This window comes from Capra hircus, chromosome 15, assembly GCF_001704415.2.
Source record: "Capra hircus breed San Clemente chromosome 15, ASM170441v1, whole genome shotgun sequence".
NCBI classification, from domain to species: Eukaryota; Metazoa; Chordata; class Mammalia; order Artiodactyla; family Bovidae; genus Capra; species Capra hircus.
In genome coordinates this window covers 53,122,511-53,148,060 of record NC_030822.1, presented here as the reverse complement: position 1 = coordinate 53,148,060, position 25,550 = coordinate 53,122,511, and the positions used below count along the sequence as shown (strand labels likewise).

Below are 25,550 nucleotides of genomic sequence, written 5' to 3'. Positions count from 1 at the left end.
GCTGAGGTGGGAGGGCCGTGGCCCATGACCTGATTACAAAATCCCTTCCACAGTCCTTTCTTTTAAGGTGGAATCTTAAAATCATTCCCTTCTGTCAGGCCTCACTCTACACTGCCTCTCTTAATCATATTTTCTCCTCTTGTTTATCAGTGATGTATATATGGGACCTACTTAACTCTGGATGTGAGGAAGGGGTCAAGAGAACAAAAAAATAGTTCCTTTACTTCCTACAAATACCCTGTCTTCATCCGCAGGCAGTCAGGCATTGGCTTCTAACAATTTCTTCCTAAATCTGTGAGTATAAAGAAGGCATTTCAGGGAGATGGACAGTACCCTCTCTCTTGGCTCCACTCCACCTTAAAGCTGAAATGGGATTTACTTTTTCTCTTTCTCCCTCAGACTGGGGGTGGGGGGGGGGTAGAGAAGCAGTTGAGAAATATTTGTAAATATTCGGCCAAGCCAGGGTCACTGTCCCCAGGCTGAAGGGGGTTGAGGTTACACTCCAGCCGAAGACTGGACAACACTCCTCTTGGGGGCTGGTCCTCAAACAGACCTCCTCCCTCTGGATCAGGTAGAGGCTTAAAACTGGCAAGAGGCTCAGCCCTCAGCCCTTTTTCCTTTCCCTCACTGTGAGTCACCTTTTTGATCTGGGAGTTGAATACCATGGGGACTCCAAATGATCAGGCCGTCTTGCAGGCCATCTTCAACCCCGACTCCCCGTTTGGAGATATTGTTGGGTTGGACCTGGGAGAGGAAGCAGAGAAGGAAGTAGATGAAGGTGAGTATTTGACCTTGGAATCCAGCTCTCCACATTGGCTGGTCTACTACCTCGCTGGGGTGGCAGAAGTAGGCTGTCTTACAAGGCTCCTCGTCCCCCGACACTTGGATGATGACTGCTGATCCTCAGTGCACTGATGGAAGCTTGGCAAGAGTCACTGTGCCCAGAGGAGAAAGCCAGGGTTTGTCCTCCAACCCTGCCCCAAGTTTAACTGTGGTGGCGGGGAGCGGGGCCATATGAAATTAACACAGCTTTGTCAGAACAGAGGGTATCACCCTCCACAGCATGGAAGACAGAAACGGGGCAGGGGGTAGCTCAGCTAACCAGTTTCAACTAAGCAAGCATTCAGTGTCACCTTTAAATGCCAAGCCCTGAGCTAATGCTTCCAGATTGAATGTGCTCACTGGCTTTTCCACTGGCCCCTAAGAGGGACTGTCACCGTCCAGAAGTTTTGATGCTCTTTGTTTCTAACGGAGCAAAGCCCACGTCTTAATGAAACTTTAGGCTGAAAAGCTGAGGGAAGCATTGGAAATGGTTTTCATGACTGTATCATGGAGGCCTTCCTGCTGGAAGCAATGCAGTAGAACAAACTGGGGACAGACTAAGGAGTCAGAAAGACCTGGGTTCCAGTCCAATCTGTGCAACCTCCTGGGGGTGTGACCTTCAACCAGTCATTTAGCTACAGGCTAGAGTTTGGTTTCATTCTCTTGGCACTGGGGAGCCAACCAAGGCCGCTCTCCAGCTCTCTCTGGAACTAAGCAGTGCCAGGGCTCTGCCTCAGTGACCTCTGCTCCCCCTACCCCAAACACTGCATCAGATTGTAGTGACCTACACCCTGCCTGGTCAGCCCTGGCTCATGTCCCAGGTTTCCAAAGCCCACGGGAACTGTTGCTTCCTGCTGCCAACCACATAGCTGTCTCCTCCTGGCTCCCTCCCCGGCACAGATGAAGTTTTCCCGAGAGCGCAGCTGGAACAGTCCAAGGCCCTGGAGCTGCAGGCGGTGATCGCAGCCGAGGCTGGTGACCTCAGCACAGCCCTGGAGAGGTTTGGCCAAGCTATCAACCTATTGCCTGAGAGGGCCTCAGCCTACAATAACCGAGCCCAGGCCCGGCGTCTCCAAGGAGATGTGGCAGGTGAGGGGAAGTTCCCTGGAGCCTGTGCAGGGGGTCTGGGAGGACACAGACCAGAGATGGTATGGCCGTGGGGCTTGGACTTGGAGTGTGGAAAGTCACCAAGCTCCTCTGGAACCTACGTTCGTACTCATAAGAGATACGTTATGGGCCCTGCTAATCTCTTGGGGATATTGTGAGAGTCAGAGAGACTACAGTCTGTTTATGTACAAGATTTAATGAGAGCCTGTATTGTAGCAGTGGTCTAGGTGCTGAGGACTCTTATAGCAATTACTATGTGCCAGGCATTAAGCACCTGTATGTATTTTCTTAATGGTAACTTTATTCTCCTACTTTCTAAATCTGTTAACCAACATCATGCTGTACAAGATGCATCTTGTCCTTTCTCTTTAATTATGGATTCAGAGATTTTTTTTTTTTTGGTTTGCACTGGGTCTTTGCTGTGGTACATGGAAGGGGCTTTTCTATTAATAGTTTGGCGCATGGGCTTAGTTGTCCCATGGCATGTGGAATCTTCGTTCCCTGACCAGGGATCAAACCCCCAGCCCCTGTATTGGAAGGGGACTGAACCACTTGGGAAGTCCTGTTTTAAAAAATAATAAAGGTTTTTTAAATTTATTTTTATTTCCTTTTTGGCCATACCCTGCGGCTTATGGGATCTTAGTTCCCTGAACAGAGATCAAACTCATTCCCCCTGCAGTGGAAGTGCAGTCTTAACCACTGGACCACCAGGGAAGCCCCCTGACTGAACACTTTACATTTTAGTTGTCATTTGTTTAGCCCTCACGACAACCCTAAAAAGGTGCATGCTCTTGTCTCCATTTGACAAATGATACACCAAAGCTTGGAAGTTAAGTAAAATAGCTTGCTAGTCATATAGCTGAGAAGTGGCAAAGCTGGGATTTGGTTCAGGTGGCAGGGCTTAATCCCCACGTGATACTGCTTTTCATGAAGCTCAGCCTAGAGGACAGGACAGACACACAAACCTCATAGCCACATAACAAGCTGAGAGGGTTCAGCTTGGGGTCTGCTCCTGAGGTGTGAGTTTTAAAGACAAGTAGGAGGGCAGCAAGTGGGAGAAGGCATGGCCTGTAGAAGTCCAGAAGTCACGGACAGGAACAGGGAGCTTCAGATCTCTACTCTGGCTGGAAAGGGAGGGCTGGAAGGATGGAGTCTTTTCAGAGCCTGGAGAGGTAAAGAGAGACCAAGAGGGTGAGGAACTGGTAAAATGAGGCCCAGATGGAACTCTGTCTTGAAAACACCAGGAATTACTGAAGAGTAAACCACAGAAGCGTAGTAGAGAACTACTAGGGAACTCGTGGTAGTGGAGGCGTTCTTGGGGCCAGGAATGCCAGGCTGGGGAGGTGGGACTCCATTCTGAGAATATCCAGGAACTCTGAGGGCCCCTTTCCCAGGCTTCTCTGCCACCAGTTTGGCAGAGCAGGGCCATAAAGGCCGCTGAGGAAAGCCTATAGACCAGAACCCCAGAGAGCATCCAAGGGGTTTCTGCCTGAAGGCCTTCAATTCCTCCAGACCAACTCCTCTGAGGGAAATCAACAAATGCTGTGATTAGAGAGCTTCTCAACCGACCAGTTAGGGTAGGGAGCAGACCCCCTGCTGCATTCTGGGGACCAAAACTCAGAGGACGGGGAGATCAGCCTTGGTGCAGGATGCTGCTGGCACTCCCCAAGCGCCCTGCCCTAACAGGCTCTATAGACTAGAGGACAGGAGTGAATGGAAGCAGAGCCCAGAACAAATGCAGCTCGGGGGACCTACAGTGGGTGCCAACTGGCTGGCTGAGGCTGAGTTCAGAGCTCTGATGCCTAAGAAGCCAAGTATTTATGAGGGTGACCAAAGTGCTGCAGGCCAGCTCTGGCTCCAAGACCTCCTTCAAAGAAAACTTTGATACAAGATAAGGAAGACCATGGAAATAAAGAGTAAGGAGAGGCAGTCAGTAGAGAACACAGGTGAGAGGAGCTATTTTAAGGCATACAGTGGAAAAGAGGAGAGAAATGTCTTGAAAAGTTAGAGAAGAAAACGTCTCTGGTGAACCAGTTGCTAAGACTACGTGCTCCCAATGCACAGGACCCAGGTTCAAACCCTGGTGAGAGAATTAGATCCCACATGCTACAACTAAGACCTGGCACAGCCAAATAAAATACAAAAGAATACATATTAAAGGGGAAAAAAACGTTAGCGGGGGACTTCCCTGGTGGTCCAGTGGTCCAGACACTGCACTTCCACTGAAGGCGCATGGGTTCAATCCCTGGTCAGGGAATTAAGATCTCGACCGCCTGGTGCAGCCAAAAAGGAAAAACCAAACAAAAAATGGACTTTATTGTGTAAGAAATGGTTGTCAGTTAATACTAATGCTTTTGGACCCTGGGATTCAGTCAGTCACCTGGCACAGGGTAGAATTTCAATGTATGTGTAAGAAACCACCTGCTTTGTGCCGGGGAACAGGAGCAGATTCATAATATAGTGACCACCCCTGTTTTGATGTATCAGATGGTGAAAAATAACACGGACAAGGCGAGACCTGGACTTCAGTCCCAACTCTGCCACTAACTGCAGTCTAGGCCGAGTTTTGCCCACTCTTCCAGTCTTATCTCTGCGTAACGGAAATAACAATCCCGATCTCGAGGGTCGTCTGCGGGCGCAATGTAAATGGCCGAGCCCCAGAGCCTGCACTCGGGGCCGGATCTTGCTGGCCGCGGCCCTGACCTCTGCCCATCCGTCCGTCCGTCCCGCAGGCGCCCTGGAGGACCTGGAGCGCGCGCTGGCGCTGAGCGGCGGCCGGGGTCGCACCGCCCGCCAGGGCTTTGTGCAGCGCGGGCTCGTGGCGCGGCTGCAGGGCCGGGACGACGACGCCCGCAGAGACTTCGAGCGGGCGGCTAGTCTGGGCAGCCCGTTTGCGCGCCGCCAGCTGGTGCTGCTCAACCCGTACGCGGCGCTGTGCAACCGCATGCTGGCCGACGTGATGGGGCAGCTGCGCCGGCCCCGCGACGGGCGCTGAGCGCTGTTAGGCGGGAGGGCGAGGAGTTGGGGGATGCGCCAGCAACCAATAAAGCTGTCGGTTCGCCCAGCCCCAGCCTGTGTCTGCGTCCGCTCGCCATCCCTCGCAGGGATGGGCGCTCAAGGGTCCCCTCCGCGCGAGGCAGTCCCGGATCAGCCGCCCTGGAGGAAGGGCCTGTCGGGCCGAGATCGGGCATCGATTGGCCCTGTCTGGCGCAGCGCCGACCCCTGCGGCGGACTACGGTGCTCCGCAGGCCTGAGCAGTCGCTCCGGCTGCGCTCGGGGAGTGAGCCAGGTGAGCCGCCCAGAAAGGCTGGGCGGAGGTGGGAGCGGGGATGCTTCTCTGTCCCTGCGTCCTGGATCACCTTCTCTTCGGCCCAAATCCGGAGGATGGGAAAAGGGGTATGGGAAAAGGAAGCGGGCAAGAGAGAACCGGGGTTGGGAGGACGATCCCTTTGGGGGAGGGGCGCGTATACCCGAGTGTCTGCGTGTGTGCGCGTGTGTGTTGTGTATTTTGGCCTGGTGCGGGCTGCACGGTTGCCGGTTGTTTCTGTGTACCTGCGAGCATGTGTCTGTTTGTTCCTTGGAGTCAGGGCTCAATTCTGCGCCCGCAGGTGTACATGTACGTGCCAGCCGGGGTTTGGACCTTGGGGCTTGATGATCATTGCGTCTTTGTCTTCACCACTTTGGGTCATTCTACATTTGCGTTTCCGTGCATGGTTCATTTTTGTTTCTGAGAATAAATTGCTGGAGGAGTTACTAAAGCTTGCCTGCTCTCACCTGGATACTAACATTGAGGCCCGCCCTCTTCTCTCGGCAGCCTGGGGCCCAGGCCTGGGCCACCATGGCACTGCCTCCATGGCCAGCTACCCTCCCGCACACACTTCTGCTCCTGCCGGCCCTTCTGAGCTCAGGTACACCCCTGTTCATCCCTTAGCATGTGTTTATGGGGTCAAGTCCCTGTCTCTCCCCTCCTTGCCTGCATCTTCAGTTTGGGTCCCACTTTAGGCACCAAAACTGGTCTCTTCTCATCCACCTACCAAGGTCCAGCCAGTCCCTGGTGAGAGAACCCAGGTCCCTCTGGAACTGGACCTCACCCGGGTCACAACAGTACTAACCCTCCACCAGCTCTCCCCAGACTCCACTATGTTCTAGGTTGGGGGGAGCTGGCGCCACAAATTGATGGTCAGACCTGGGCAGAGCGGGCACTTCGAGAGAATGAACGCCATGCCTTCACCTGCCGGGTGGCAGGGGGACTTGGCACCCCTCGATTGGCCTGGTACCTGGATGGACAGCTGCAGGAGGCCAGCACCTCGAGACTGCAGAGTGTGGGCCGGGAGGCCTTCTCTGGAGGCACCAGCACTTTCACTGTCACTGCCCAGCGGGCCCAGCATGAACTCATCTGCTCCCTGCAGGACGCAAGCAGTGGCCAGTCAGCCAATGCATCCGTCATCCTCAATGTGCAATGTGAGTGCCCCTCGGGTGGACAGAGAGGGGTTCTCTGCCCAGGGACCCCCAACAGCCACCAGGCAGGCAGTTTGCTAGGATGTTTTAACACTTAAGCACTTTGCAAATATTAACTCACTTTATTCTCACAACAATCCTATGAGTTAATTACTATTGTCCCCATTTTATAAATCAGAAAACTGAGGCACAGAGAGGTTAAGCAATCTCCCTGGGTCATATTGCTGGTAAGTAGCAGAGTCAGGATTCTGGACATTTGGTTCTAGTGTTTATGCCCTTATGAAATGCTACCTCTGGCAGACCCAGCCATCCTTTTTCCTGGTGCCTCCTAAGGAGAGGTCCAGGCCCCTGGCTCCCTTCTGGGTTTGGGAAGAAAGGGCAAGGCAAGCAAGGGGCTGTGGTGGGAACATAGTGGTCTCTGCTTTGCACCAGTTAAGCCGGAGATTGCTCAGGTTGGGGCCAAGTACCAGGAAGCTCAGGGCCCGGGCCTTCTGGTCATCCTCTTTGCCCTCGTGCGTGCCAACCCACCTGCCAACGTGACCTGGATCGACCAGGATGGGCCAGTGACTGTCAACACTTCAGACTTCCTGGTGCTGGATGCCCAAAACTACCCCTGGCTCACCAACCACACCGTGCAGCTGCAGCTCCACAGCCTGCCACACAACCTCTCCGTGGTGGCCACGAACGACGTGGGTGTCACCAGTTCCTCGCTTCCAGCCCCAGGTGAGCACTGCCAGCCCCAGGCCCAGCAGAGCCTCAGGTGGGTGTAGGGCCATGGTGCAGAAATGGGAAGACTTGTCTTTTGGGTAAGTTCTCATGAAAGCTGTCCCCAGCCACCTTGGGCAAAGAGGACAGAGTAGGGACCTGTGGTGTCTCCGAGTCAGGGGTCATGCCTGCTTGGAACTAACGAGAGGACCACCTGCAGGGCTCCTGGCCACCCGGGTGGAAGTGCCACTGCTGGGCATCATTGTGGCTGGAGGGCTTGCCCTAGGCACCCTGGTGGGGTTCAGCACTTTGGTGGCCTGCCTGGTCTGCAGGAAAGAGAAGAAGACCAAAGGTAAGGCCAAAGCAAGGCGGGTACAGAGGATGCTGGGAGTGTGGAGATGAGGTCCGGGGTGAGGGTGAGGGCACGGGCAGGACTGGAGCTGGGCAGGTCTCTGACAAGTGGCAGGTCTTCCTGGGTGTGGCCATGGTTTAGACACATACGTCCCAGGGAGCGTGCTGAGCACTGAGAACCCAGTCTGGCCATCTGAGAGGCCCCTTGCTTGAGGGACCTGGGCCTGAGAGGGCAGGGGGCAGAGCCCAGAGGGGGTGGGCACTGAGACAGTGCTGTGGTTTCTCTCTCCTCAGGCCCCTCCCGGCGCCCATCCCTGATCTCTAGGTAATTCTCCTGGGGCTTCATGGAGGGGCCCAATGGAGAGGCGGCATGGGACAGGCGGGATTCTGGGCTTTCTGGTGGTTCTGGAATGGCCTCCAAGCAGGAATCTGTGCCCACTGGTGCCAGGGTCCATCCGAGCCTTTGTCCTCCTGTAGTGACTCCAACAACCTGAAACTCAACAACGTGCGCCTGCCACGCGAGAACATGTCCCTCCCATCCAATCTTCAGCTCAATGATCTCACTCCAGACTGCAAAGGTACACCTAGCAAGCTGTTTGCCCCAGCTTTATCTTCAGAGGTGCTTCTGGAAAAAACAGAGACACTGGACCTTAGGAGGGGCTAGGCCCCATCGGGCACACGCCTCATCCCGGCACCACCTTCTCTGTCACCCCACAGGGAAACCAGCGGAACGGCAGACGACTCAGGACAACAGCCGGCCAGACCTGCTGGACCCGGAGCCTGGTGGCCTCCTCACCAGCCGAGGTAGGAAAAGCGGCCTGCTGCCCTGCTCCCTTGCCCTCCTACGTGTCCCAAAGGCCTCTAAGTCCCCAAGGGCAGAGAGTGGTCTCCCAGCTTCCAAGAAATGAGGGTGACTGATCTCTGACCCCCCAGGTTTCATCCGCCTCCCAATGCTGGGCTACATTTACCGGGTGTCCAGTGTGAGCAGTGACGAGATCTGGCTCTGAGATGAGGCCAAGACAGAGGGTAACTTCTTGGCCCCTGGGCATCCTCCTGGGCCTCGTCCAAGGCATCCTCTGCCTGGCCATGTTGCCAATGGGAAGAGGCCTTGCCTCTGCCACTTTTGCTTGCTTGGGGGCACGGGTATTCTTGGCCAGGCTGCCAGCTGGACCTACTCCTGGCTGGACCTGGACCGACTCCAGTTGAGGGCCTGCATGACTGCCTGTGCCCAGGTGGATGGAGCTGTCTGTCCAGGTGTGCCTGGAGGTCAGCCAGCATCTAAGCGTGGCATGGCCCTGCCAGCTTGGGCCGGCTCTGCCCCGCACCAGTGCTCCTCAGCACCGTGTACAGCAGGCATAGGGCATGCCTGGTTGGGGAGCGGGGGTCCCTGCACGTCCTGGATTTCCTTCACATGCTATGCAGCTTTGTTCCCTCAGGGAAAACTTAGGACCCTGCTAGCTCTACAGAACCAACCTGCCCTTTCCACACAAACCCACCCCTGATCTAGGGGTGCTGGCGAAGCACAGACCAGTTCTTTTTGCTGCATCTCTCTGCCCCTCTCCGCCCACCCCCTCTTGGGCATCGTAGGTTATACGCTGGACCTTCTTCACTGGGCATTAGACTTCCCCACTGGCCTGGGCCCTAGTGGTGTCAGAGCCTGGTATTAGCACAAGTCAGGAGATGAGAGGGAGGTGAGAAGTCTGGTGCCTCCAGGACTGCATGTAGCTATGCCTCGTTTTCTTACAGCGATAGCACTTTAAGCACATCTCCTGGGAAGGGAGTGACTGGGCCCCTGGGCCCTGCCTGTGGCTTTCCCAAGTTTGGCCTTTTTATGATTCACTGTGAGTGCCCTGAGCCCTTGGGGTTGACGGGTTTCTGCTCAAAGTATCTCCCCCTTCCATGGGAGCCTAGCCATGACCTCCCCATCAGCAGGAAACTGTTCTTGTCCCATCCTCCGTTCTTTAGGGGATGGTCACAGTGGCACATAATTTGACAGTGCTGGAAACCTTAGGGAGACATGGGAAAGGAGGGGAGATCATATATCCCAGAACAACCTAAGTACACTGTTGAAAAGCAACATGAAAAAGATTGCAAATTAATAGCGAGCAAAGTATATTTTTCCCTTGTTGATACCTTTATAATTTTTCTTGGTACTGCCAAGGACAGTGCTGAGCACACAGTAGGTTCAATAAACTTGAATGAGTGAATATTACATGTCTGTTTCATTCCTTCAAAAAAAAATTTTCTTTTTAATTCTCCATTTATCTCTGCTCTAATCTTATTTCCTTCCTTCCACTAGCTTTGAGTTTAGTTTCTTCTTTGTCTAATTCCTCGGGTTGTAAAGCCAGACTGAGTACTTAAATTTACTGCTTTATTTGGCTGTGCCTGGTCTTACTTGTGGCATGTGAGATCTAATTCCCCAGAACTTGGGCCCCCTGCACTGGGAACTTGGGAGTGTTAGCCACTGGACCACAAGGGAAGTCCCTTGAGTACTTTTTTAATGTAAGCATTTATAACTATAAATTGCCTCTGAGCACTGCTTTTGCTGTAGCCCATAAGTTTTGGAATGTTGTGTTTTTATTCTCATTTATCTCTAAGTATTTTCCAATTTCCCTTGTGATTTCTTTGCCCGATTGGTTATTGTTTAACTTCTGCAGAATTTTTCAGTTTTTCCTTATGTTATTGATTTCTAACTGCTCTTCATGGTGGTCTGAGAAAGTACTTTGGATGCTACCTTTTAAAATCTGTTGAGACTTAATTTGTGCCCTGACATATGTTCTATCCTGGAACGTGTCCCATGTGCACTTAAGTGTATTCTCTGCTGTTGGCTAGAGTTCTGTTTATGTCTATTAGAACTAGTTGGTTTATTGTGCAGTTCAGGCTATTTCCTTACTTATTTTCAGTCTGGGTCTTCTATCCCTTATTGAGAGTGTCTTGCTATTATTGTAAAACTTTCTCCCTTCAGCTGTCAGCTTCGCCTCATATATTCTTGGAGTCTGTTATTAGGTGTGTAAATGTTTATAACTGTTGTATCTTCTTGCTGTATTTATGTTCCTTTTATAAGTCTCCTGCTTTTATTTCATGGATGTGGTATTTTCTCATCTCTCTTTGATAGTGGTTCTCAAATTTTTGTCTGCATATTGAAATAATCTGAGGAGCTTAAAAAATAGATTCTTATATCCTACCTCCAGAGGTTGTGATTTTTATCAGTCTGGTGTATTGTCTGGGAGAGGAAACTTATCTCTAGAAGATCTCCAGTTGATTCTAACATGCAACCAAATTTGAGAATTACTTCTCTATGAATATAATAGTTAAAAAAAAAGTTTAGTTTCTCTGATTTTCTTTGCTGTATTTTAGTCTCTCTTTTTCTGGCTTTCTTCAAATGCTTAGTGACTGTACATTCATATTTAAGAATGAGAGCTGCAAGTATGCCTATGTGTATACACACAGACACATACATACACACAAGAACGAGGTACCCAAAGCTGAATACAAGTTGATGGGTAGGTAGAGGGACCGAGACATTTGCTTAGATTACCCCATCAATATCTTTTCTCTTAGGCTGCTCGGGACTCTTCCAATATTCTGCTTTGGAGGGATAAGCCTGGAAGAGGGCTGAGAGCCTCACCACTCATTCCTCTATTTTATCCTCTTATTTGAAATGTGGCCCCTTATTCCTATCCTCATGTCCATTATCCACCCAGCTGCTCAAGCCCCAAAACTTGCAAGTCGTCCTTGATTTCCTCTCTTCCATCCCCCACATCTACTCTATCACCAAGTTCTATTGGTTCCACCTCTGCTGGTTCTCTCTCTGTTTTCTTACCCCACACCCTCCCTTCTGTACTCCATGCTGCCCAGTTTTCCAGATTCCCTTGCCAGCTGTTAATTTCTGCCAGTGGGAGGCACTTGGCAAAGCAGGAGAGGGTGGGAGAGAGGAGGGTGGCTGTCTCCTGCTAAGAGGAGCTGTGGGCCTGCTTGGCAGTCCTGACCCCCCCACTGGCAACTCTTCTGTTTCCAGTCCCCGCAGTGCATGCTAAACCCTTGTGCCTTCAGCACCCTCCATTCTCCCTTTTGTTTCTTCAGACACTTTTGTAACCAGCTGCCCATAGTTAACATCCTTTGTTAGAATTTGTCTTCCTGAGTAGAATTTAGCTGATAAAACGTTCAGAAAATTTCCCCAATCTGTCCACCTCTACCACTGTCACCCTAATCCAAGACCCCATCCTCTTTCCCCTCGGTGGCTGCAGTAGCTAGGCTCCCTGAGACCACAGCTGGACAGTCTGGGGCCAGACAGGCAGGCAGCACTACCTGGTGGGAGACTCCCAGAAAAAATAGGTTCCGGGAGAAAAATGTTTCCCCTCTATTGCCAACCTTGAAGGACTGGGGTTTGATTTTATTTCTGAAGGTTGATTTGCTTAAACTGCAAGTCACTGAATGCCTCTAGGCCGAGCTTCTCATCTCTGCCTACGATCAGTCTGCCTTCTCTCTTCTGTATTAAAGGACAGCAGGATAACCTGAAAGATAAGAGCATTTTATTTGTAAAACCTTTGCCAATTGACTTTATGCATGAAAGAAAATAATCCTATTGCTATCTCAAAAAGAACATCTTTTCAACCTTCCTCCCATCCTGAGCATCCTGGGATCCCAGGAATTCCAGTGCTTCTAGCTCAAATCCCCACAGTGGTGTCAATGCATACTTCCTGTATGAAGGAGCTCTGAAATAGTCATTAGCCATTTAATGACCACGAGCAGTGCTCTCTGGCAGAAACAGTAGTAGGATGAGCGCCGTGCCCGAGTCAAGGTGTGAGGCAGGCAAGGCTGCCAGGAGGCTGACGGTGACCCCTCCTCAGCTGGGGCAGAGGAGCTGGCGGAGCTGTGAGACAGCCACATGGGAGGTGTCTCAGCTGAAGGTTAACGTCTCAGCATCTCCAGCGTGGGAGTTGGAGTTGGATGGAGGGGTGAATGCTGTCTTGCCTTCAGCTAGAGCTTTAAAATGCTGTGAGGAGAGAGGAGAGGGAATATGGAGGATTTGGGGATATGCTAGTTATGACACTTTATCAAGAACTAACCTCTTCATAGGGCTTCCCAGGGGACTCTAGTGGTAAAGAACCTGCTTGCCAATGCAGGAGATGTAAAAGACACGGGTTTGATCCCTGGGTCGGGAAGATCCCTTGGAAGAGGGCATAGCAACTCATCTAGTATTCTTGCCTGGAGAACCCCATGGACAAAGGAGCCTGGTGGGCTACAGTCCATGGGGTCGCAAAGAGCTAGACACAACTAAAGCAACTTAGCACACATACAACCTCTTTACAACTCTTTAAGCTCCATTTTTCCTCCCAATTCTACTTCTAAAACAATTCCTTGGTGTTGTCTTTGAAAAATAGCTAGAAATGTGCCCTACCTCCTTCAAACATGAACCCCCTTTTTTCCATGCTTCCTGCTTCCATTCATTAGGCCACTTGGTTCTGTAAGACTGAGTGTCCACTGTAGATCCTCACCTACCCTAAGGCCCACATGGGTTCTATTTCCCCTTCCTTTACCAGCCCCACCCCTGCCTGCTTCACAGTCCCCTCCATTATGGACAGGGTAATGATAACTCCAGGCAGAGACCTCCTCCAGTGTCACAGGCAGAGTCACAGCAGATTGAGGACAGTGGAGGCAGCAGGCACTACAGCTGAAGTCAATCTCTAGTGCTGGTCTTACCTGCGAGTTCTTGAATTCCGAGTAGAGGGAAAAGAGCAGATGGAGGGACTGAATTCGACTCTTGTAGACAGGGATGTCTAGGATGGCTGAAATCGAGAACTCCCATGAGCAGAAACAAACAAAAATCTGAGAATATGGGGCATTTCTATTTATGTGGCCAGTCCCTTCCCAGATGGAATGTGTTACTGTAACTCTAGGGGTTAAATACCCAGCAGGTAGTCACAAAAACCCAAACACCACCCTCAAGTGCTGCCAAACAGCATAACTGGCTTAAAGAAAAGGCTGTAACTCAGAGTAAAAAAGCCTTTTCAACAGCCCACAGTGAATTTATCCAAAGACAGGGCCAAGAAAGGGACAGGAGGGCTTACCACAGATCATATCAATGTACTCTGCCAGGCTGCAATCAATCTCTGCTGTGGGCAGGCTCACCTAGGAGAGGCACGGGACAGACCCAAATCAAAAGGCTGAAATTTCAGTGGTCCTAGCATCATTCTCTTTCTCTAAAGGAAAAGAGCTCCGAGCATAAGGAGTGTGATGGGCTGAATTGTGTCCTCCTCAAATTTATATGCTAAAGTCTTGACCCCAAGTGTGTCAGATGGTGTATTTGGAGATATTGTCATAAAAGAGATAAGTTAACATGAGGTCATTAGGATGAACCCTACTCCAGGGTAATTGGAATCCTTATAGGAGGAAATTAGGACACAGACACTCAGAGAGGAAAGACCACATGAAGACACAGGGAAGAGACAGTCAAGGAGAAAGGCTCTGCAAGAAATCAGCTCTGTGGACAGTTTGATGTCCAACTTCCACTAGTGCGAAAAAATAACTTTCTTTTGCTTAAGCCATCCAGTCTGTGGTACTGTGTTACAGCAGCCTGAGCAATAATACAAATTTTTTTTTTTCCTGATCAGTAAAATGGAATTGGTCATACTCATTAACCATTGAAATAGCAGAAGATATAATAGGGCTAAAATATTTTATAAGTAAAATACACTGCCATGCAGTCTTCCTGTATTTGTGAAGAAGAAACTGGACCCAGGTTATGGCCAAGTATTTATAGTGACTTGGAGTTATAAGGCCTAATGGTTCTTGGACACCACAGGAACAGAAAAAGTGACATGATATCTCAGATGACAGGCTCCAGATCAAAACCAGTTCATACTGTAAGTTTAAAAACCATTAGCATCTTTAAAAACTTTTTTGTTCTCTTTTTATAAAAATCAGGGTGTAATTTTATAAAAATCAGCTTTTGCAATTTCTTTTTTCAGCATATAATTGATACTTCTCTGTATCAGAACAAAATAAGGCCAAATAATTCATCAAGTGAGTAATTCATCACTGACTGGCTGTACCACAATCTGTCTATTCAGTTCCCTGGTCAGACATTTTTTTCCTCAGCTACCGCTTTAAAATGCTGTGATAAAAGAGACTGTTTTCAAATTCTTTGCTTTTTTACAGTAATTTCTCAATAAACATATACCCCCAAAAAACTGTCTTCATTAGCTTACATTTTAGTAGGGAGAAACAAAAGACAAAATAAGGTATATAATATGTCAGAAGGTAAGTATTATGGAGAAAAAGCAGGTAAAGAGCTTGGGGAACGTGGGTAGCAGTTTTAAATACCATGACCAGGAAGGAACTGTTATCATCTTTGCTCAATTTTCTTGATATGTAAGAGCTCTTTGGGCTTCCCTGGTGGCTCAGTGGTAAAGAATCTGCCTGCAACACAGAAGCCTCAGGAGATGCAGGTTCGATCTCTTAGCACACATGCAAAAGCTCTTTGCTTGGATAGTAATGTTGTCACATACATATGTAAGTAACTTCTTGGTCCATCACTTGTTTATTTCAGCCATGCCACTCAGGAGCTTAGTTCCTGGAACAGGGACTGAACCTGGCCTTTGGCAGTGAAAGTGCGAAGCCCGAACCACTGGACCGCCAGGGAATTCCCAGTCCATCATATTTTAAACTTTGTTTATGGTAACTGTTAGAATTTTTTACTTGTGTGAGTCTAAACTCACATTTTCCACATGACTTTTAAGATTCTTTTTATGCAAAGAAATACCTCACCATCCCAACAGTAGTAAGTATTGGGTTAGCCAAAAGATTTATTTGGGTTTTCCCATAACATCAGACAGGAAAACCAGAACGAACCTTTTGGACAACTGAATATTTCTCCTATATAAAAAAAATGGTACTTGTAATAGCTTTATTTTTACTTTATATGTTTAACTCATTTGGAATTCATGTATGCATATGGTTGGGGCTTTCCTGGTGGCTCAATGGTAAAGAATCTGCCTGCAATGCAGGAGACTCAGGTTCAATCCTTGGGTTGGGAAGATCCCCTGGAGGAGAGCATGGCAAGCCACTCTAGTACTCTTGCCTGGAGAATCCCCACGGACAGAGGAGCCTGGTGGGCTACAGTCCATGCGGTCTCACAGAGTCCGACACGACTAAAGCAACTAAGCAGCAGCAGCAGCATGCAAACGGTTGAGGCATAGATCTATTGTTCTCAAGTGACTGGTCAGTAATCTCATCACAACCCATTCTACCTGTAATCATTTAACCATCTTTCTTGGGCATCCTTGATGGTCCAGTGCTTAAAATTCTGTTTCCACTGCAGGGGGCGTGGGTTTGATCCCTGGTGGGGGAACTAAGATCTTGCATGCTGTGAGGCATGGCCAAAAAAAAAAAGTAAAATGACCATCTTTCTTATACAGCAAATTTCCACATTTACGTGGTTTTTTTCTGGGTTGTCTATGTGCTGCTGATCTAGCTCTTTTCCTAACCAGAACACTATTATTTACTATAGCTCTATAATTTTCTAATGTCTGTCAGGGCAAATCCTCCATCATTTTTTCCCTGAAATTTTAATGAGACTTGAAAGTTGACTCTCTCAGATAACCTTTGTTACAAAAATTTCAATTTCTAAAAAATAATGCAGTTAAAATCCGAACTGCAACAGCATTCCACTGCCATGGTACACCGGGGAGGAGTGACGGCGCCTTCCAGGAACGAGGCTTGACTCCTCATTCACTGCGAGCTTGTGCCTGCCTTCCACTCAAGTTATATAATTTGCTTTCAAAAAGGTCTTGACAGTTTCTTATGAAATATATTCCTGGGCACTTTTTAAAAATTTAGGATCATTAGGAATGGGACATCAGCTACACAAAACAGGACATATACCTCTGTGGAAAGGGTAAGTCTGCAGTGGTAATACTTTAGGTACATACATTCACCAAAAGTTATGTGTTCAAAGCAACAGTATAATAATATTACAGAGTAATTTATAACAAATCTGGAAACTACTCAAATGGCTATCATAGAATGGATAAATAAATTTTCCTATATTCAAACAATGGAATACCATAATTAGAACAAATGTATAACCACAATCTAGGAAACAATATGGATAAATCTCTACATGGATGAACAATACAAATGAGCAAATAAACAAGACACAAAGGAACATGATTAGATTTAGATAAAATACAAAACAGGCAAACCTAATCTGTGCTGTTAGAAGTCAGGATGGTAGTTAAGTTGGGAGATAGAAGCCTGAGGGGGCTTCCAGGGTGCCAGCAATGTTCTGTTTTTTTTTATCTAATATGTTGGTTACACAAAGGTATTTGGTTGGTGAAAATTAATCAACACTTAACGTGTTTGTTTCTGATTTTACATTATACATAAATTTAAAAGTTAACGATAATAGTAATACAAGAAGAGAGAAACTGTGGTTCCTAGAATGAATGCCACACTCTCTAAGTTCCTGCTACACCTTCCACTCACCTTTCCCAAAAGTTCTTCAAACTCTGGAGACCACTCCTGCATCAGTGTGTCAATATCGGGCATAGGCCTAGAATTATAGTGGCAAATGTGAACAGAAAACATGTGCTGGTATCAGCAATCTTTGCATCATGATATTCTAGGCTGAAGGGAGGTTCTCAACCTGGGCACATTAGGATTTCAAGAGAACACAGACTGGGTGGGCCAAACTTACCCAAGACCTAGGGTTTGGAGAAGCTGGCTAAGTAAAAATACCAGGTAAACCATAATCTTTACGTCTGCAATCTTAGCCAGTAGCGGCCAGGATCCGTAGGTCCTAAGGTTGATATATTTCAAATATGTCCCAATCTTGGCACCTCCTCCTCAGAAGCAATGACTTCCTAGGTGGTGAAGATTACCATGGGTTACTATGGTGAAGAATGTGCTATTTCTTACCTGGTATAGTGCACAGTTGCAGGGGGCTTGGAACGGTGTAACTCAGAGATGCTCTCAATCCATGTGTCAATGGCTTTGGGATTCTTTTCTGCATCTTCCAGGCTCTTTACTTTCATATGTTGCTAGAAAAACAACAGGAAAGCCAGGCTGATGGCAATAAGTAGCTCCCTTGTCTTCACAGAGAAGTTCATCATATGCAGCTATTTCATATTCGAGGTAACTGATGAAAAGGGAAGCTTGCCAGCAGCCAAATGAAGATTATAGAAAACCCTGATAAAGTCTTCTGGAGCCAGGGGAAAGGGGCAAGTCAACAGGACAGGAATGATCACAATGAGAGACCATTTCAACCTAGTAGGATGGCTAGAATAAGAAAGACAGACAATACCAAGTGTTGGTGAGGATGTGGAGAAATTGGAACTCTTATTCATTGCTGATGGGACTATAAATTGATTCAACCACTTTGGAAAAGAGTTTGGCAGTTCTTCAAAATATTAAATAGTTTCCATATGGCCCAGTAACCCTACTTCTACCTATACCCAAGACAAAAAACAATATATGTCCGTGCAAAAACATGTACATGTTCATAGAAGCATAATAGAAGTGGGATTAACAGGTAAATGCATAGACAAATTGTAATATATCCATACAATGGAACATTATTCAGCCATAAAAAAGCGAATGAAGTAGTGACCAGGGTTTAGGAGTGGGGGGAATGAAGAAGAGTGACCACTAACGGGTATAGGGTTTCTTTTTGTTTGTTTCTGTGTTTTGGCTGCACTGAGTAGCTTATAGTATCTTAGTTCTCTGATCAGGGATTGAACCGGGCCCACAGCACTGCTGAGCCCTAACCACCTAGTGGGGTAATTCCCCACTAGGGAATTACCAAGGGGTTTCTTTTTGGAATATGAAAATGTTCTTAAATAATGGTGATGGTTATATTAGCTCCGTGAATATACTAAAAATCACTGAACTGTACAATTTTAAAAGGTGAATTTCACAGTAATTACATTATATTTTAATACAACTGTTATCTAAAAAATAGGGCTGGCTGAAATCATAGCCATCCCTTTTAACAGCGAGTAAGTCCAAATATTCAAATATTCAAATGTTCAAATATTAGCAAGGCTTCTACTCTCAGCCCCCTTGAGCTGGGGCCTGTGCTAGGCCAGTAGCTTACTGTGATGTTGTGCTGTTTGGAATTCTCTGTTAACCACAGTGAGAGCACTGTAGGGTCTGACTGCTTTGTTGAAGGCTCATCCAATACCAATAGGCCAAGGTTGTCAGGCTTTCCATCAGGACGTGGAACCTGGTAAGGAGAAAGGTAAGAACATGAAAAGGCACACTTGTTTTCAATAAGCTAAGGAAGAACTTTTCTGGTTCATTACTATTACTAGTATTAAAAAGTATGCCTATAAAAAAAAAAAAGTATGCCTATATATCATCCTGTACTAAAATACTATCTAGAAAAAAATACATGACCTTAAATATAAAGCTGAAGTTATGGATAATTAGGAGACAAATATATGACAAATTTTTAACACATAATGAGATAATCAATTATTTACCTATTAGCAATGAATATAATTTCAAGTTGAAAGCAAGTTAAGAATTCCAGTGAAATGAAGAATATATACTAAAGTAGTTATTGCTAGTCAAGGCAATTAGTTTAACTGTTTGTTAGAGTAATAGAGGGTTAGAAGAAACACCTAAGGAGTCATTTTTAGGACGTTCTGACCTTTAAGAATGCATCAATATCCCCAACAGCTGGGATGAAATCAGGAATGAAAGGCTTCAGTTTGTGGTCCAGGTCAATCAACTGTGGTGTATACCTAGGAGATATTGCCATGAGAAGGTGGAGACCGTCAGTGAAACTTACTTATTATTCAGAATGAAAAAAACCTAAGGGGAATGGTCATGTTTCAGATAAGAGGAAGGCAAGGGCAAGGCAGGGCTAGGGGTTATGGTGGGAGGTCCTGGTACTCACCTGCTGATGTACTGGAAGAGCTCCTTAACCTCAGCAGAAACTGGCAAATGCTCATAGTCTGCGGGATCATACGCCCTGGGGGAAGGAAACCACGGCTCAAGGTGGCCAGAGAAGGGTGGGGGTTGCTGAGTCTTGGTTCAGCCACAGAGCATGTGACTCTAAACCTAGTTTCTGCTCCACCCACATGTGCCTTTTCTGAGCAGCTTGCAAGGCAACTTTAAAACTGATTATAATTAGCTCTCAGTTATCTCTGACAATGAAGAAAAACAGTTACAAGAAATCCAAAACATAATTTTGAAAAATTTTAGAGTGTAGCAGAAATTGTTTTCCTTTTTTCTTTTTAAATGAAGGGGATAAAGAGAAAAGACAGAATGAGATCTTAATTTCTGACATGAAAATGGTTTGTCCCAAAAGGGAGTTTTTACAAAGATGTTTTTCAGTGTTATTTACAAAAGTAAAAAATTGGAAACAAATAAAATGTCTAACACTTGAGAGATAGGTCAAGCTGAACACTGCAGTTATTGAAAGGTATTTGCATTAATACGTGAAATGTATACAGTTAAAAAAATAGTAGAGTGCATACTAATGACTATAATTAAGTAAAATGTAATGAATTGATCAGGCTTCCCAGATGGCTCAATGGGAAAGAATCCACCTGCCAATGCAGGAGATGCAGGTTCGATCCCTGGGTCAAGAAGATCCCCTGGGGAAGGAAACGGCAACCCACCCCAGTGTTCTTTCCTGGAAAATTCTATGGACAGAGGAGCCTGGAGTCCGTGGGGTCACAAAAGAGTTGGACATGAATGAGTGACTAAACAACAATGAGTTGACAAAGTATATAAGTGACTTGGAAAGTGATTTAAGGTTCTTCTGGGGAGAGTTGCTTAAGAAAAAAAACTAGATTACTTAAAGAAGGAAATGGCACCCCACTCCAGTGCTCTTGCCTGGAAAATCCCATGGACGGAGGAGCCTGGTAGGCTGCAGTCCATGGGGTTGCGAAGAGTCAGACACGACTAAACGACTTCACTTTGCCTTTTCACTTTCATGCATTGGAGAAGGAAATGGCAACCCACTCCAGTGTTCTTGCCTGGAGAATCCCAGGGACGGAGGAGCCTGATGGGCTGCCATCTATGGGGTTGCACAGAGTCGGACACGACTGACGCAATTTAGCAGCAGCAGCAGCAGCAGATTAAAGTTTACCTTTCCCCAGATTATAATTTATGGAAGCAGGATCATAAGGTCAACTGTGAAGCATGAAAAGTCAGGCTGCTATTAAACACTTGCCTAATTTACTTAGTGTCTACCTGCATGGGGATAATGAAAATGTAACTATTTTTATTTTTATTAAACTACTTCATTGAATAAGTGATGCATGCACATGATAGGAAATAAAAGGTACAAAATGTATACAGTGGAAAGTTATGCTCCCCTCCCAAGAGTAATCCTATGAGTGTATGAGTTCCTAGTGTAGCCTAGAGATAGCTTATGTAGTATCTGTTTGATACACATGCCAACACAACACAAAGACTTCTATACCTTTTTAAAATGTAACAATGTCCCTTGAAGATTGTTCTTTACCACCACATAAGAGTGTTGGCTCATACTTCTTAATGGCTAGGAAGAATTCTACTGATTTGGCTACACCATCATTTATTTAGCTGGTAATTGTATTTTAAATGAACAGGCCTTAGAACTTACTTTGATTAAAACCTACCAGGGTGGGTCGCGATTAATCTAGCACCAGGGCTGGAACAGGGTGAGAAGAATTTTTACTGAAGCATCATCCAGGAACATTTTGCTTCAACATGGGAGAATAGCACCCCTATTCTCTACCTGTCCTTTTAAAAGGATCTGAACCTAAAACAGAAATGCTCCTGCACGTGGATGTTTTCCTCACTAAATAAAATGGCTTTGATGTATGATTTTATCTTCACGTATATATTTAATATGCTATTTATAATATAAATTTGTATTTATAAATGTATCTTCTCTTCCCTAAAATGTAAACTCCCTGGAGTCAGAGACCATCAGATAAATTGACTCAGCAAATCCTCATGAAATGCCTGAGCCCACAGATTTTTCAAACAGTGCAAGTGACATCATGGTGATATCACAGGACTCAGGCAGTGGAGCCAGAAAAGAAGGAAAACGCATTATATTGGGTTTCTGAGCATCTGATAACCCTAAGTAGAGAAGATCAAAAGAGCTGCTACAAGTTCACTTCTCACTGACATCCTCCTGTCCAGCGTTTTGAAGGAAGAGTTTCCTCCTTGGCGAGGGTGCTCTCCTTACCCTTCCAAAGGGGCCCCATGCTCATCATCGTCATCATCAGAATCAGTTTCAGATGAGTCGTCATCGTCATCATCATCATCGTTCTCACTAAAGCCCCGCTGAGGCGTCAGCTGTGAGGTCTTCTTCTTCTCCTGAGACAAAGCAGGGTAGGCATAGAAAGCTCCCGGTTAGGAGAAACTGGGGAGAAGGAAATTGCAACCCGCTCCAGTATTCTTGCCTGGAAAATCCCATTGACAGAGGAGCCTGGTGGGCTCCAGTCCATGGGGTCACAAGAGTCAGACACGACTGAACTGAACTGAACTGATATCTCAAGATAAGAGACTCTTCTGTTCTTGGCATTTTGACCTACCTTTCTGAGCTTCTGGTTCTCAATGTACCATCCCACCCCCTCAAGCCCATGAGAAGGGGTCTGGTGGTGCTTGGGCTTGCCAGGGCAGTTGGGATGGGGGTCCCTGTCTTTGCCTCTAGGGCATAGAGCCTGTGGTATGCCTTCACTTAGGATCTGAAAGGCGGCCAACTGGCCCCCTTTAAAAATGGGTTTTCAAGCTCAGTTTCCATATGGCTTATACTCAGGTTAAGAGATATTTGGTTCTAATTTTAAAAATTATTTAATGATTCTTTTAAAGTGGCTTCTGACACATGAAACTGTGATATATTATAGGACATCTTAAAAAAAAAAAAACTTTTGGTTACATTTTCCTCTAAGCATAACACAGATTTATTATACATCAACAAAAATGTATTTTAACTAATATGTAACATATGGTATACATGACAGTTGCAGAAATTGTCTTACTGGTATACAGTTGGTAAGGATATCCCATAGTGTTCTTTACTAATTCAAAATCTGCCCTAATTATTCTTGAGTCACATGGGAAGCAGTCTAGCAAAGGAAGCTTTTTAAGAATATTGTCAGCTTAAAGATTATTCAAAAGTGGATCCCTTTTGCTGATTCTGGGTGCATATTAAATTGGAAAGATAAATGAGCCTTTAATATTGACTATATCATGTGAAGATGAAAAACTCAGGATGAATACACAAAATTAGGAGGTCAATTTAGGAAAATTGTTCACCTTTGTCTGCTTCTTCAAATTAGTGCTTTGCAAAATCTCTGACCTAAGGCAGAAGACTTTATATACCAGACAAAAGGCCAAAAAATTACTTTGTAGGTGAGATGTCAAACAGCACATAGTCACAAAGCAGAGCTATCTCAAAACATTACATTTTAGACTTCCTATGAAATCCATCTCTCTCACTGAAGCTTTCTGCATTACTTTGAATATTCTCCTTCACTTGAGTCCTCAAAACTCCTATTCTTGGAGGATAATTAAAGCATAGGCATTGGACAATGCGCTAAGGCTAACCACAAGAGCTATTAGGCAGTGCACCTGTGCAAATTTAAGGCCCCGTCCATCTAGAGCTGTAGGCATTTTCTCATCTCTCTTTCAGAAATGGTGATTCTCGATTCATAAAATAACAATAAGTGACATCTGGGCCTTAAGACTTCAAAATTAAAATCTCTTTCACAAAATACTGGCAGTATCACAAGTACTGACAACGAACAAAGGCCAGGACCAGTCATTTCAAACTTGCTTTATCATAAGAATTATTTGCAGTGCTTGCTCAAATATATTTACATTTTCAGGTTTTTATCTTCAAGAATCCAATTAGGTAGTGGTGGGTGGGAACTCGTAATTTTTTTTTTTTTAGTAAGTACCCCAGTTGATTAACGTGACCAGAAAAGTTTCAGAAACCCTGGACCGTGTTATATGAAATTTCTTGCCAAAAAGTCAGCTATAACAATAACCTCTATTCTTGAAGGAGAATCACAGACTTAAGGCTCTTGGCCGTTGACTGTTCTCCATGAGCTTAAAGACACCTAACCAGTAGTGGTGAGTATTCAAGAAATGTTTGCTACTGAACTGGTGTCACTTTAAATCAGCTACAAATAACACAAAGCAGCAATTTCACAAGAAGTTGTGGATTATACTGCACCTTGTTATTTTCATCTTCATACTCATCACTGCTGTTATCAGCCATAGTCTTATTAGAAAGATGCGAGGAACAAGGAACTCCTTAGAAGAAAAGTTTTCCCATTAGGTTATTGTTAAAATGATTTTTAAAGACAGATATTTTCACTTATAATATTTTATGCTAACCATTTTATGGAACAGGACTGATAAGAATAGCTAACTGAAAGATAGGAAACTGAATTCTAGCATGGCTCTGTCAATTCAAGATACACTTACTAAGTAGTATTATGCTTAAGGCACTGGGTTAGACATTGAATTAATACTAACTGATTATCTGCCACTACACAAATAGCAAAAAATCTACCCTTAGTTTACGGTTGAAATAAAGTCAGTAACTAGTGAAGCAAAAGGAGTGCTGGATTTATAGTCAGAAGTCTTGGTTTAAAAGGACAACTCTATCACGTAGACAAAATGATTCAACCTCTCTGGGTGTCAGTAGTCCCACCTCTCAATGGGGTAATATTTGTCACTCAGGACTGTTGCAAGGATCACTCGAAAAAACTTTATGTGGAAGGATGGGACCTAGTTCCTGGTAAATAATAGTCACCAATATGAATCTGAATCCGTTTTTTACTTTACAAGTTTTGGGTTATTTTTAATAACCAGTGATTTACAATTACAAAAAAAAAATTTCTCTTCTTTCCCCTTTATGCCTCTCTTACCTTTGTGTTTCGTGGTTGGAGTATAAATACTTGCAACCTCTTCAGAGTCGTTAATCTCTAGACGCTCATCATACGTCTGGTTTTCAACAATCTTGGTCTAAGCAAAAGGAAGTATGACTACATAGTTTCTATCACAGGACATTAAGCATTCTCTGGAGAGGTGGATTCCAAACCAGCAATGGGTCCTCTTCCTTAACCAAGACATCAGTTTTACCTGAAACCTTTACTCCCCAGGTGGCTTAGACGATAAAGAATCTGCCTGCCAATGCAGGAGACACAGGTTCGATCCCTGGGTCAGGAAGCTCCCCTGGAGGAAGGCATGGCAACCCACTCCAGTATTCTTGCCTGGAGAATCCCATGGACAGAGAAGTCAGGCGGACTACAGTCCATGGGGTCGCAAAGAGTCGGAGACGACTGAGCGACTAACACTTCCACTTCCACTTTACGCCCCATTCAAACTTTCCTTGAGGCTTCTTGGCCCCAGGTCACACAGTTAAGTCACTTAGCCGCACCTCTTATTTAGGGACTGCTGGCAGGCTGCCTGGGGAACCAGGGAAACGAGGAGAGAAACGACAGCCAGTGTCTGCAGCAGGTACCCAAAGCTGCTAAGATAGGCGCGCGAGGGCAATACAGAATCCCTCTGTAGATAATGGCTCTCTCCTCGGGTTCGGTCAGTGTCCCAGTGCTGCCGGCGTTTCTCAGGGGAGGCTGTGGAGGTTCTAGAAAAAGTTCTGTCTCTCGGGTTACCTGGGGCGGGCGGGGGGCGGGGGGAGGCGTTCCGCAAAGCGAGGGTAATCTCGGCTCTTATCTTGGTCCCATCCAATAATCCTGAAAGCCATCACCCTTAACCCCACCCTCGTCTTGTAGGTCGGATCCCACTTAAGTTTGTCGGGGGGTAAAGGAAACAAAGATTGGCGAGGGCGTGAAGGAAGAGGAGAGAGAATATTTGCCAAGAAGACGGGAAAAGGTGCAGGAGGTTGGGAAGAGGGACCGGGAGTCCTTCCTATTCCTCTCGGGAAGGAGAAAGAGCACGAATTACCTGTAGCCCCTCTGAATCCGTCTCGTCTATATGGAAAGAACCCCAGCCGAGGACTGGGGTTTCACTCCAACCTGAGGCCTGGCCACTTCTACTTGGAAGAGAGCCACGGCTTCTACTCGGAGCAACTGGCCTGTTATCAGTTGCTAAGAAAAAAAAAAGGAAAAATCGCGAGACTT

At 46.3% G+C, this 25,550-nt stretch overlaps 3 protein-coding genes across 9 annotated transcripts; 2 read left to right on the top strand and 1 right to left on the bottom strand.

The window, feature by feature from the left end:
• Positions 484–9,655, top strand: TMEM25 (transmembrane protein 25). 6 transcript variants are annotated; one of them, XM_018059716.1, is made up of 11 exons: positions 486–778; positions 1,723–1,911; positions 4,662–5,218; positions 5,744–5,837; positions 6,175–6,390; positions 6,820–7,110; positions 7,313–7,444; positions 7,738–7,768; positions 7,921–8,021; positions 8,161–8,247; positions 8,377–9,655. In XM_018059716.1, exons 3-11 carry the CDS (start codon positions 4,958–4,960, stop codon positions 8,448–8,450), a joined length of 1,287 nt encoding a protein of 428 aa, XP_017915205.1. In that variant the 5' UTR covers positions 486–778; positions 1,723–1,911; positions 4,662–4,957; the 3' UTR covers positions 8,451–9,655. The 6 variants fall into 6 exon arrangements, with proteins under 6 accessions (XP_017915206.1, XP_017915205.1, XP_013824959.1 ...); XM_013969505.2 differs by having other exon boundaries at positions 6,079–6,390; XM_018059717.1 differs by lacking the exon at positions 7,313–7,444 and having other exon boundaries at positions 484–778; positions 6,079–6,390.
• Positions 664–4,924, top strand: TTC36 (tetratricopeptide repeat domain 36). Its single transcript, XM_018058921.1, has 3 exons — positions 664–778; positions 1,723–1,911; positions 4,512–4,924. The coding sequence occupies exons 1-3, from the start codon at positions 664–666 to the stop codon at positions 4,922–4,924; spliced, it is 717 nt and encodes a 238-aa protein (XP_017914410.1).
• Positions 11,954–25,550, bottom strand: IFT46 (intraflagellar transport 46). 2 transcript variants are annotated; one of them, XM_013969507.2, is made up of 13 exons: positions 25,375–25,550; positions 24,336–24,432; positions 23,636–23,715; positions 21,641–21,771; positions 19,349–19,423; positions 19,100–19,193; positions 18,542–18,670; positions 17,365–17,486; positions 17,144–17,245; positions 16,933–16,999; positions 13,515–13,575; positions 13,147–13,232; positions 11,954–12,439 (listed from the first exon to the last, which is right to left on the bottom strand). In XM_013969507.2, exons 3-13 carry the CDS (start codon positions 23,678–23,680, stop codon positions 12,344–12,346), a joined length of 1,008 nt encoding a protein of 335 aa, XP_013824961.1. In that variant the 5' UTR covers positions 23,681–23,715; positions 24,336–24,432; positions 25,375–25,550; the 3' UTR covers positions 11,954–12,343. The 2 variants fall into 2 exon arrangements, with proteins under 2 accessions (XP_013824961.1, XP_005689576.1); XM_005689519.3 differs by lacking the exon at positions 17,144–17,245 and having other exon boundaries at positions 25,375–25,544.